Genomic DNA, 12,500 nt, shown 5'->3' on the forward strand with positions numbered 1-12,500 from the left:
CCAACAGCCTTTCTCACGTCCAGATCCAACAGGTGCCTCTTGACCTCATCTCTAGTAATATCGACTCTGGGGGTTTACATCTCATTACAATTTTATATTCATATATTGTGTGTTCATGAGGCTTTTCTTTAATCTTTCATCCTTATTCTCTGACCGCTTAATCCTCTTTGACCATTCTAAGCTAAGCTATACCTGTTTCTGGTTAATTCTTTCCCTAGAGATGGGTTGGTCAGTTTCCAGGTGTTGGCCTGTATTCTCTCTCTCTAGTCAGTCTGGTGTTGACAAAGGCTTTAACGCTGAAACGTTCATTTCCTTTCACATTTCTCTGTGGATTTTCCACATAAAAATGATCAGTGTTTTGCTATTGTCAATTGCATGCATTATTTATATATATATATATATATATATATATATATATATATATATATATATATATATATATAATATATATAAAATCAATAAATGTATGTGTTGTACCTAGTAGCCAGAATGCAGTTTTTGGCCTAATATGCAAGGCCCGATTTGTCTAATAAGCCAAGTTTTCCAGAATTTCAATATTTTTCTAATTTTTTTCTTATGAAATGCTAAAGCTATTCATTTCATTATGTATGAGGTATTTTTTTTTAAATTTGAGTTAAAACTAACGTAGATTACCCTGTTACCTAGCAGTAAAATAGGTACCTGGGTGTTAGTCAGCTGTCACGGGCTGCTTCCTGGGGGTGGAGGCCTGGTCGAGGACCGGGCCGCGGGGACAATAAAACCCCGAAATCATCTCAAGATAACCCTACCTAACCTAACCTAAACTAACATAACAAAATCAATAATTTATGTTCTAAATATAATATAATAATAATAATAAAAATAAACCAACAGGAAACAATTTATTGAAAATAAAGAAAATCACTCGACCTATTAGGCAAATCGGGCCTTGCATAGTAGGCCAAGAAGTGCATTCTGGCTACTAGGTACAACACACACACACACACATACATACATATATAGATTAGTTAGTTATATATAGTAAACTTAGTAAAACACGGTTCAGGATTGAGGAAGTGATCTCGGACTCCATGTGTTGTACTGTAGTTTGAGAAAGTTATTGAAGTTTTTGCTGCCATGGTGTTTAGCTTGTTACATTCTTCGAATAGGTAAGTTCTGCATTAAATTTTGGGGAGTATCAAAATTTTGATCAAGCTCCTTTACTATTTTACCATGCTTAGTAGTACAGCAATTGAGAAGTTATTTTAAGGATTTTGTAATTAGGAGATTTGTCACTTGAACTACCAGCTGTTTTTGTTTTTTACTTTAATCGATGAATAATGTACCCTTTTTAACATTTACAGGAATCGAGCTTTGATATGGATTTAGATGAAGGAAGCCCCCTGCCAGCGCCAGCGCTAGCACACCCACCAGCACAACCACGCACTACTGCAGATGGATCCACAACACCTGTACCCGTTTTGCAACTGGTAAAAAGTAAAGAGACACATGGGGTACATAAAGAGAGAAAGATAAAAAAGAAGCTTGGTAGACCTCATAAAATAGTTGTGGACACTAGGTGCCAAAGTGTGAACATGACACCTGAAGCAACTTCCTCTATTCCAACAAGCATATTACTTATGGCAGGCACTAGTTCACGAGGAAGGAAGATTGTCCGCAAAGAAGATATGAATTTTGTATCGTAGTAGTAGAGAAGACTATAATTCCAAAATGTTTCATTATGTGTAAATTTTATGGCAATGTAACTTTTGTCAAAAGTATCTTATTATTTGGTCTACAGTGGGCACTAAAAACTTAATATTTTGAAGTGATAAGATTGTTGTGATTGAATTATCAAATTCAGTACCTGTAATTATTTCCATATCTTGTTAATGTATTTTTTAGGTGCATTTTAAATTGCTCCTTGTTTTTGCATTAATGGCTTGAATGGGTAGACTTTGATAGGTTTATTGGCTGCTAAGGGAACATGTTTATAAGGCAGGATGTATAGAATATTAAGATGTACAGTGTATATAACTTATGTATATAATATTAAATACCAAAGAGATTGTAAATAAATATGTGCATGTAACAGCTGATCATTACTGTGATGTAATTATTTAAAGCAGGGTCAGGATTATTTCATAAATTATATGACCCTCAATCGTGCAATAGCATTATTTCTATAATTAAGACTTTTAATTCCTTAACTGTATAGTTATGAATTCCTAACTGGTGTTTGTATCTTTCAAATAAATTTTGAACAAAGTAAACTCAAATGGTCACCCAGTGTCCTTTATGAGGATTAATTTTATGATAGATGTGTTGCCAAGAAGGAAAAGGAGTAAAAAGCTTGCCCAATTTGACTTGGGTGTTTGTGTGGAGTCAGTTGTAAAAACTGTTCTGTTAGTGTGATGGTTCATGTGGCCTAGCACCTGCTTCATGTCATTATACTGGGGGTGTTGAGGAGCTACTGAGCAATTACTTTCTTATATTATCAGACTAAAAGAGGAAAATTAAATAATATTGTTTCCATGCGATTTTGAAAGCTGTACATACCTGTAATGTTGGTATAATTGTGCAGAGAATATTTTGAGCACTATTTGTTGGATATATAATTTTACAACATATAAATATGCAACGTAACAATGAAGTCACCTGATGACTTAATATATGCCACCTGCTTAAAATAGCGTGGTAGGTCGGAAAACAAGAATGGAAAAAAATAGTCATGTACATTACTATTGTTTCCTATTCTTTTAGGGCTTATAATTACTTCAGTGCTCCACTCTCTATTTCTCTGATGTAGTATGAAATCTATTTTGCCAATGTATTATTGTTTTTAATATAATAGATATATTTTGCCCTTGGGAGATTTCTCTCCACCTTTCTATTAGTTGCTTTATTTATTGGAGTAGACTTTAATGTTAAATTACATTCATGTCAAGTACAAAGTGAAATTGAAGCCAATTGTATACCACAGCTTTCATTTAGTAAAAAAAAAATTCTTCAATCTGTTATTTGTTGTGACTATGTTCCAAATTGCAGTCTGGTAAAGCATAAATAATCACTGATGGAGCTATATCAAGTTTCGAATGTTGAGAACATTTTGCCTGTTAAATGCTGGCAAAATAAGAGGTTGAAATTTGGTCACTTTGCATATTTCTATGACAGTCTCCCATTTTTTTCTGAAGAGGTCGAATGATAGCTATTGTCACTAGTCACACCAGCCCTTGGAAGTCCTTAATAGCCTACCAGAGGTCAAAGTGTTACCTCTCCCTTTAGAGGTGCAGGGATTAATGATTTTCACTATATGACCCTGCAGACAGTCCACCCAGGTGCTAGGTCATATACTTCATTGATCCTGTTAATAACTGACCATGGCCAGGTGGCAGCACTACGAGAATGGGAAGAGAAACTATTGTGAGAAAGAACCAAGTCAAGTCCTATGCTTCTGGCATTATTACAACTGTAATTGTAATGCATTATTACAAGACTCAGACATTAGGGTAAAGACAATCCATACAAAGCTATTATTAATGTATTACTGTTTAGCAAATTACAACCCTAATTAGAATCCATGAACTGGATTTCAGTTAAAATGAATATGGTTTTGGGCAGTGGTTTTGGTTGTGGAGACAATACCTTCACCATCCTGCTCTCCTCGTCAACATCCAAACTGTAAAGTTCAGAAAAAATCAAATATTAACTATGTACTTCCTTCTGAAGAAAACATGGTTTAATAAATTTTCACCATAGACTTTCATTAATGTATCCATAGATGACAAATGATGCAAATTCTTGCAAATCTATCAGAAGTATAATATGCCCAGCACACCTCAAAAGTGGGCAGGGCACAAATTTGTCCTATCCCTCCATCTTGTTCTTGGCTGTGCTTTTAAGCAATTGTATTACTATTACAAAGTAAACTAATGTAATGTAAGCAAATTTTTCACCAGACATATCTTCAAATTCCAAAGTTATCAAATTATATCCCCCAAAAATAATCTCTTGATTCTTTTTACTTACACACAGATAAATCCAGCAACATTGGAGGTCAAAAGATCCTCAGGTTCAGTTGCCAGACTGACAGCCAGCATATGGTGTTTCAGCTTTACACCTGTTAAAAAATATTAATAACATGAGCATTATAATTAATATAAAAGGTAAATAACTTGTTGTTGTTATAGATTCAGCTACTTTGAACATGAAGGTCCAAGTAGCACAGGCTATGGTGAGCCCATAGTGGACTTAAGGGTAAATAACTGTGCTGGTAATGCAATACACCCCTGTACTGTAATTGAAAATATCTCTGACCAAGGCAACCAGCCAGTAATGGCATTTGAACACACTGACTTGTGGCTTTGAACCATTTTATTTATTTTTATATTTTGTGCAATCATCGACTGACAAAATACTTGTCTTTTTTTTAAGTTTTTATGCATTATTAATTTTGAACAAACTAAAATTTATAAGAACATAGAATGAAGGTAACTGCAGAAGGCTTATTGACCCATACAAAGCTGCTCCTCTTATATCATGCAGGAGGAACTTCCTGTGTTCAAGACAGTCAAGAGACATGACCCAATGCAATGGGAAGAACTGAACTCAAATAAGGTTGGATCCACAATGGAGGCGGAATCCTGCATACCTCTCGCAGGAGGTATGCAAGCAAGAGCCTCCCGGGGGAAGATACGAGAGGCAGAAAACCTCCGGAAGGACAAGGATGAAGAACTTGAGGAAGCTCGGAACCGAACCTGGGGAGGAGCCGAACTCAAATCATACAGGGAAGGGGGGGGGTGAGAAAACCCCTCCCCCTGCAACAACAAGCCCCATGAAGAGGATACTAACACCCAAGCGGGGTCAAAGAGGGCCCAAGACCCCCAAAGTCGGGATCTGGGGCAGAGCAGTCCTTTATACCCTCCACCCCCTGAAGAAAAGGTAGAGTCCTGGGGAAAGGCTGAAAAAAGGGGGCCTGCTGGTGGGACCCAGAAGCCTTGACAGGAGGAACCGGCTCGAATGCCTCCATCCCCAACCCGACTGGGGCAGCCCCCAAAACTGCCAGAGTCTGATTACCAACTAAACCATGCTCCGACTCCCTCAGACGTTTGGGAGCCAGAAGGAGAGGAGGGGGGGGGGGGGAATTGCAGGATGAACAACAGGGAAAGGACTAGGGAGTGCAGACTGAACCAAGGTCGAAGCGACTAATGCCCCCAGGCATTATAGCCACCCCCCCCCCCCGCACTTTGGAGTTCCTATAACCAAAGTGGGGCATCTGGGTGGGAAACCAATCTAGCGCACTGCAGCAACCTAAACCTAGCATGTAACGCAGATGCTGCCTGTACCCTAACAGTAATGTCATCAGAATAGTACCTGAGAACAAGTAGAGAACATGACTCGCGAGACTCCAAATCAAAGGTATCGTTGACTTGGAGGAGGAAAAAATGCCTTCCAGAGGTTTTCTGCCTCATATCTTCCCATAGGAGGTTCGAGAGGCTCTTGCTGCACACCTCCTGCAAGACTTGGATTCCGCCTCCATTATGGATCCATCCTTATTTGAGTTCAGTTCTGCTTCCCATTGCATTAGGGCCTGACAGCTGATTGGACAGCGCTTCGGATTCGTAGCCCTGAGGTCCCGGGTTCGATCCCTGGTGGAGGTGGAAACAAATGGGCAGAGTTCCTTTCACCCTGATGCCCCTGTTACCTAGCAGTAAATAGGAGTTATACAGCTGCTACGGGCTGCTTCCTGGGGGTGTGTAACAAAAAGGAGGCCTGGTCGAGGACCGAGCTGCGGAGACGCTAAGCCCCGAAATCATCTCAAGATAACCTCAAGATAAGAAGATATGATCCAACAGGCAGAATGACAAGCAAAAGAGGTGACTGTCACCTTGAGACAAGGGCACACAGCAACCTTTGAACCCCCACAAGACGGGCTGGAACTTTAAAGACGCATCTACCGAGCCCCAACAGGATTTTCCAGAGTCTGTAGGCTGACTGCTACAGTAAGCCCGGGCAAGGTGTTACTAACCAGTTAAGACCCAAAGCTAACAAGGGGGAGATCAATACACTGAAACCCCTGTGACGTGTACAATCACAGAACTTTAGTAAAGGGCTACCAAAATATTATAAGTGGAATGATAGCCACACCAGGCAAGAAAAACAATAACAGGAACTGGCCACCGAGTAGGTAGGCAGCACAACACTTTGATGCCCCAACCAGCACCATACCACTCCCTACCCAAAGCCAAACAAGGGCATGAAACCCCAGCTGGCCCCAAGGGCAGGGTAAATGCTGAGCAGCAAAAACTCCTACGGAAATGGTTATCCCGAATACACCAGGGAAGGGAGGGGAACCCTAACATGCAAGGACAGTACTCACAGGGCGTCTAGGGAAGGAAGCCCCTAAGCGCATGCAACCCTGACATTGATGAGGAACACCTGGCCATTACACAACAACACTGCAGAGCTCGCCATGAAAACAAAACACCGCCTTGGAAATCGAGGCCAGAGAAGATCTCCGCCCCGGAACACATTATCTAACGAACTGGAGTGCTGGGTAGCCAGTGTAGGGAGGTCTCAGGTTCCTCCCTCACCCTCTTGGGAGGGGAGGGCTGCACGGACGAGTGGCGCAGCAGTGGAGTGTGATGTTTGCTTGTTTCCTTGGGATTAGAGGGAGTTCTACCTCTCTTTTCGGTTTTTAGTTGTAATTTTCTTACAATGTGGGGTTTGTTTTGTTATGCCTACTTTTCTGGGTCCTAACCCTGGTTAATGGCAGACAAAGAATATCCCCAACCACAGAGTGGTTTTCTAGAGGTCATTGCTACCTGTGCCTCTCCGAGGAGACCAGGTTCTGTCTCTTGGTCCCCAGTAGGCTGAACTCCGCTGACTAATGCCCTAGACTAATATATCGCACATCAGTCCGATAGCTCCAGGGGAGCCGAAAGGGCTCTCCACAGAAAAGAATTTATTTCTTCTTCGTTCCTGCTCTCATTTAGACGTTTTGTCTCGACCAGGTTCAGTTTCAGCTTCTCTGTCTTCTTTTGAAAGATCTCGTCCTAATGACCAGAATTTCCCTTCGTCATGACTTTGTAATTTCCTGACATTCCTTAGTACTTTTTCCGTCTGTTTAGCACCATTCAGGGTAATTCTCATGGGTCGATCTTTCCCTTTTTCGTACCAGCCAGTTCTCCTGTAGTCACAGACATTCTCTTTGGCTGTAAGACCTTCAACTAGTCCAACAATTTTATCTACTACTTTCGCTTCTTCTACAGCTCTTGCTGACCTAGATATTATCTCATTTTCTTTGCAACCAAAAATTAATAGGGACTTACTTCGATCGACTGTGTTTTTGCATCAATTTCGGGTTTGATGCCAGTTCCTTTCTGCTCCGGGCTAATGCTTATTTTATTCTGGTTGCTGCAGTTCCTGGCTTCCTTTACTGCTTCTATTTTTTCCTTCTCCCTGGTCACTTGTGCATAGGTGAGTTGCATATCCTTGCACTCTTCTATTCCCTGTGTAACATCCTCCATCTGTAATGACATAAGCTGTTTTTTCTGCTGGATTTCCCTACCTACCCTATTGCAGTCATTTATGTTTAGATTTACTTAAACTTCTTCAAAAGCTATTTTCAAGAGTTTGTCATCTTCTATGGCTTTTCATTTAGTTTCCTATTTATTATTTTCCTTGCACAATTCTTTCACTATCCCTTCAAGATCTGATACTTTGCTACCCAAGTGGTCATTACTTTTTCCTTTACTCTCAATTTACTGATCATTTCTACATGATAATTCACAATAATATCCAATTTTGCTAGCTTGTTGTGTAGACTGCTTATATTATTGCTTTCCTCATTAAATCCACCAAAATCTAGCTGTGTTGTTTTTCTTCTTGCCGGCGGCCATCTTAAATTTTGTCGTCTGCACTGTTACACTAAGGCAATTTTTTCTCATCTAATTATTTCACTTTCCCTGCTACATTTGTTTTATCTCATCTATTTTTCAAATACACTACACCTTTATGATTCTTGGGACACCACTCACAGTCATCAATCTGTTCGACAATACTTAGGAATTTGAAATATCCTGCGGCTCCTCTGATGCAGGTTTTGACTTGGGGGTGGCTGCCTGAAGATTAGTGCTAATGACTTTGCGCTAGCTTTGAGAAATTCGATCGTTTGTTTTCATTGTTTGAGGAGTTTATTTTTCAGTTTCGAGGCTTCGGTCTCGCTGAACCCAGCAATGATCTGTATTGTTTCACTGACATTTGGGATGCCTTCCCAGTGGGGTGGCAGAGTGTCATATGCTCTCTGTGCCTCTTTGAAGGTGCCAAATTCTGCCTCTGGGCCCCAGTAGGCCAAAAAGAATTCCATGGCTTATGTGACCTAGTATTTGAGAACCAACTTGGTGAGATAGCTTTAGGAAGCCAACAGGAAATGAAAATTTATACTAACCTTTTAATGATATACAGTGCAAGGATATGCAAGTATAACAATACATTATTAATGTGACTAATTATCCCCACTGCAAATTCATCAGTTCATAAAAGTTCATGCTGCTAAAAATTGAATGCCAATTCAAATAAGATATTAAATACCTTATCTGGGTACAGAATTTGTATATTACCTGGTTCCACTGGCACAAGTTTAGTCATGTGGTCGTCAACTTTCATGTCTGCCGGCATGCAGGAATCTGGTAACGCTGGTGCACCAATCTTGTATATTGTAAGGTGACTCATTTTCACTTCAAAGCTATGTGGGTGATACTTGGTGTGAAGACCATAGTAATACTCACGGATACGATCATCTCGAGCAGAAGCTCTCATGGGCGGGGTTCTCTCAACAACCTGACAAGGAATAATATACTGTATATATTGGGAAAGAAAACAATGATAACTAAATACACCTTAACAGAAAAACAAATCTGGCACTGAATATAATGATATGCATTCTGGTGGAGCCTGCCCCTCAGTGGTTCTCTGCCGCTTAAAATAGGTGAACAGTTGTAAAGGTTTCAACAGACAGTTATACCTCCCCGCCATCAGATGGCAACTCCAGCAATCTGGGTGGTCAAACCAGCAACAACCATACCATAAGTCACATGAGCAACATAAGAATGAAAAACCAAGGCCCTAAAAAGGGAAGGGCAGTAACTGGGACTCATTAAGCGGCCCACCAGTAAGAGGCCTTTTGTTACACTAACACCGGATTTCTAGGAGGGAACCTTCTATGACTGCCTGAAGTTATCTCACCACAGTAAAAAAGGTGGATCTAGGAGCTCCAAGTTCTACAGCTGCTACAAGAGGGTGAATGACCTAACTACAGGATGGTTTGTTTTCTGCATTTGTTAGATTTACTGTTGCTGCTTGTTTTGTTTTGCTCTACCTTCCTGGTGGCCGACTTCTCTGTAAGGCTGATCAAGGGTCCCATGCACTCGGCGCCCTTGTGAGGGAGGCCAGGCTTTGGCCTCTGGTCTTCAGAAGGCTTCTATTGACTCAAAAGGGCCTGGTGTGACCCAAAAGAAGTGGAGGTTAACCAAAGTGGCTAGCAACAGGGAGGTACCCAGTGGCCTCTCCAGAAAATATCTTTAATGCAGTTGTATAAACAAATAAATACAATACAGTAAAGAAAGTGATAAAAGTTAAAAAAATCTAAGAAGGATGGTAATTTTCCAAGGTGGACATTATCTAGCCTAGACTCTATTCTGTTAGTGTCATTCGTATAGAAATTCCAGAGATGACCAGCCAGCAGGACTTCATACTAGGTATAACAACAGTGAGGACCATGAAGATACTGGTAGGTGTTATTTACAACCCTGCATTAACTACAGGAAGGTCAGAGAGGAATATGATAAATGCATCAAAACATATCTGAAGATAATAGAAAAGTCAGTCACAGTTTTAAGGAGAGCTAAAGCAAAAACCCTAATATTTGGGGATTTTAACCACAGAGAAATAGATTGATCAATAAAGGATCCTCACAGAGAAAATGAAACATAGTGGACAAGAGATGTGGTCACTATAGACAATTTCTGTGGCAGCATATCAAGGAGTAGAGAAAAAGTGGCATTTATGATAAATGGTAAGTTGGAAAAAACAATTTATGGTGATCTACTTGAAAATTAAATGGAGCCATGGAATAGAGATGGACTGGCTGCCCCTCCAATAATACACTGTAATAAGGGTCTAATAATTCAGTAGATTATTTCATTGAATTAAATAGCAATTACTGTCAATAAATTATATATAATTTTTACTTTTAAAAAATAAAAGAATTGGTTAATTAAAAAAGTAAAAATATCTAACCCCTCCACTCTTTGGCAGGAAGACAATTTTGATGAAAGGAATATCTCGGACGAGTTCATTGTACAATCTCTCTTGGTCGAGTACAATAATAACATCAACTTCAAATGCCTGAGCAACATGTGTTAAGCTCTTGTAACCTTCATCTTTGACCCACCCACAAGTGTTGATGACCACACCAGAAGCTGCTACTAAAAAGAAATAATACAAATAATTAGCAATCATAATTTATATAAAATTTGATTAGAATATTAAGCAAAAAATGTCCAAAACTATATGAATAGATATAGGAATGTGTACACTTACATGGTTATGTCAAATTTTAGCCACATATTTCTATTTATATAATACAAGCCTTTCCCCCCTCCCCCCTTCTCACTTAGCTCCTCTTAGACTTAATGAATATTGAATTCCACGAGTCCGGCCCAGGAGCTGAGTGCACGGGCATATTGTCAATATCTCTTTCAAAGTCTTTCGAGTTTGTGTTAATAACCGTTATATTATCTGCAGCTTGAATGTCATTCATAAAGAACCTGAAGAAGAAGCATAAAAAAGTTCTCTATTTTGTGCATTTGCTATTCACAGAGCAGATGCACCAGATATTATCTTCTTTGGAGATTTCAATTAACAAGTCTAAGATGGAGAATGGCAAACACAAATATCATAGCAGGGAACGACCCGGGAAATAACCAACCACAGGTCAGAGAACTTTTGAGATTCTGTGACAAATTCTCACTCAATCAACAGATCATAGAACCAACTAGGAACAAAAACACACTAGACTTGTTATTCACAAACAATGATGAACTAATCAGAGACATTACAATCTCAGATACTACATATTCAGACCATAAGCTCATTGAAGTGCGAACTAGCATAAATAACGGTAGTAGGTCTAAGAGACCCAACAAGCGAGAAGGGGTATTCAATCAATTAAATTTCAACAATAAGAGGATCGATTGGGAAAAAAATAAATGTAGACCTTGCAAACATTCAATGGGAAACAGTCTTAAGCAACAAAACTCCCACACAGGGAATAGCTCAACTGACAGCATACAAGGTCTGCTTGAAGCACATGCCTGTGAGGAGGGTCAGAAAGAGGACCACTCTAGAAAGAAAACGCAGAAGACTGTACAGAAGGAAAAAATAACGGAAATGCTTAGGCAGACACGACTATCACAAGAAAGGAAACTACACACGTGCCAGGCTCTCATTAGTGTCCACCCAGGATACTACACACGTGCCAGGCACTCATTAGTGTCCACCCAGGATACTACACTCGTGCCAGGCTCTCATTAGTGTCCACCCAGGATACTACACACATGCCAGGCTCTCATTAGTGTCCACCCAGGATACTACACTCGTGCCAGGCTCTCATTAGTGTCCACCCAGGATACTACACTCGTGCCAGGCTCTCATTAGTGTCCACCCAGGATACTACACACATGCCAGGCTCTCATTAGTGTCCACCCAGGATACTACACTCGTGCCAGGCTCTCATTAGTGTCCACCCAGGATACTACACTCGTGCCAGGCTCTCATTAGTGTCCACCCAGGATACTACACTCGTGCCAGGCTCTCATTAGTGTCCACCCAGGATACTACACTCGTGCCAGGCTCTCATTAGTGTCCACCCAGGATACTACACTCGTGCCAGGCTCTCATTAGTGTCCACCCAGGATACTACACTCGTGCCAGGCTCTCATTAGTGTCCACCCAGGATACTACACTCGTGCCAGGCTCTCATTAGTGTCCACCCAGGATACTACACTCGTGCCAGGCTCTCATTAGTGTCCACCCAGGATACTACACTCGTGCCAGGCTCTCATCAGCATGGGCCCGCAGTGATAAGCAACTTCAGAAAAGCTCTTGCTATTTAGTTAGGGAATGGACAACCATGACAATTGACACTACCTTTGGTAAATGTAAATTGCCTTGTAGAGAAACTGTTGTGGTTCACTTCTTGAATCACTTGTGATATGAAAAGACTACTGATATATACAGTATATGTATTTGTTTATGAGTATAATATATATATATATATATATATGCAACAATGATCACAAAAACACTGATCCAAGTATGCAGAATAACCACATATGAAAAATAGAAAATGCTTAACGCGTTTTCGGCTAATTCGCCTTCATCAGAGCAAAGTAGAATGAGGATAAGATTGCTGATCAGACCTTTATATCCGCCTGGGCAGATCACCTGACCACCAAAAA

At 40.3% G+C, this 12,500-nt stretch overlaps 2 protein-coding genes across 3 annotated transcripts in view; one reads left to right on the top strand and one right to left on the bottom strand.

Moving 5' to 3' along the window:
* The window catches only part of LOC123753825 (uncharacterized), a 70,277-nt gene extending 66,545 nt beyond the window's left edge, over positions 1–3,732 (top strand). Inside the window, exon 18 of the mRNA XM_045735779.2 lies at positions 1,344–3,732. Coding sequence (XP_045591735.2) covers positions 1,344–1,685 — 342 coding nt within the window. The 3' untranslated portion in view covers positions 1,686–3,732. The remainder of the gene's footprint in view (positions 1–1,343) is intronic.
* The window catches only part of cbc (crowded by cid), a 32,848-nt gene continuing 23,852 nt past the window's right edge, over positions 3,505–12,500 (bottom strand). The window contains exons 6-9 of one of the 2 annotated variants that reach the window (XM_045736036.2): positions 10,279–10,463; positions 8,601–8,820; positions 4,009–4,099; positions 3,505–3,658 (exon numbers count right to left, since the gene is read on the bottom strand). In XM_045736036.2, coding sequence (XP_045591992.1) covers positions 3,547–3,658; positions 4,009–4,099; positions 8,601–8,820; positions 10,279–10,463 — 608 coding nt within the window. In that variant the 3' untranslated portion in view covers positions 3,505–3,546. Of the gene's footprint in view, positions 3,659–4,008; positions 4,100–8,600; positions 8,821–10,278; positions 10,467–12,500 lie in introns of both variants that reach the window. The other variant, XM_045736034.2, reaches the window with a different exon arrangement.

The sequence above is a fragment of the Procambarus clarkii genome, chromosome 6 (assembly GCF_040958095.1).
Source record: "Procambarus clarkii isolate CNS0578487 chromosome 6, FALCON_Pclarkii_2.0, whole genome shotgun sequence".
Taxonomy (NCBI): Eukaryota; Metazoa; Arthropoda; class Malacostraca; order Decapoda; family Cambaridae; genus Procambarus; species Procambarus clarkii.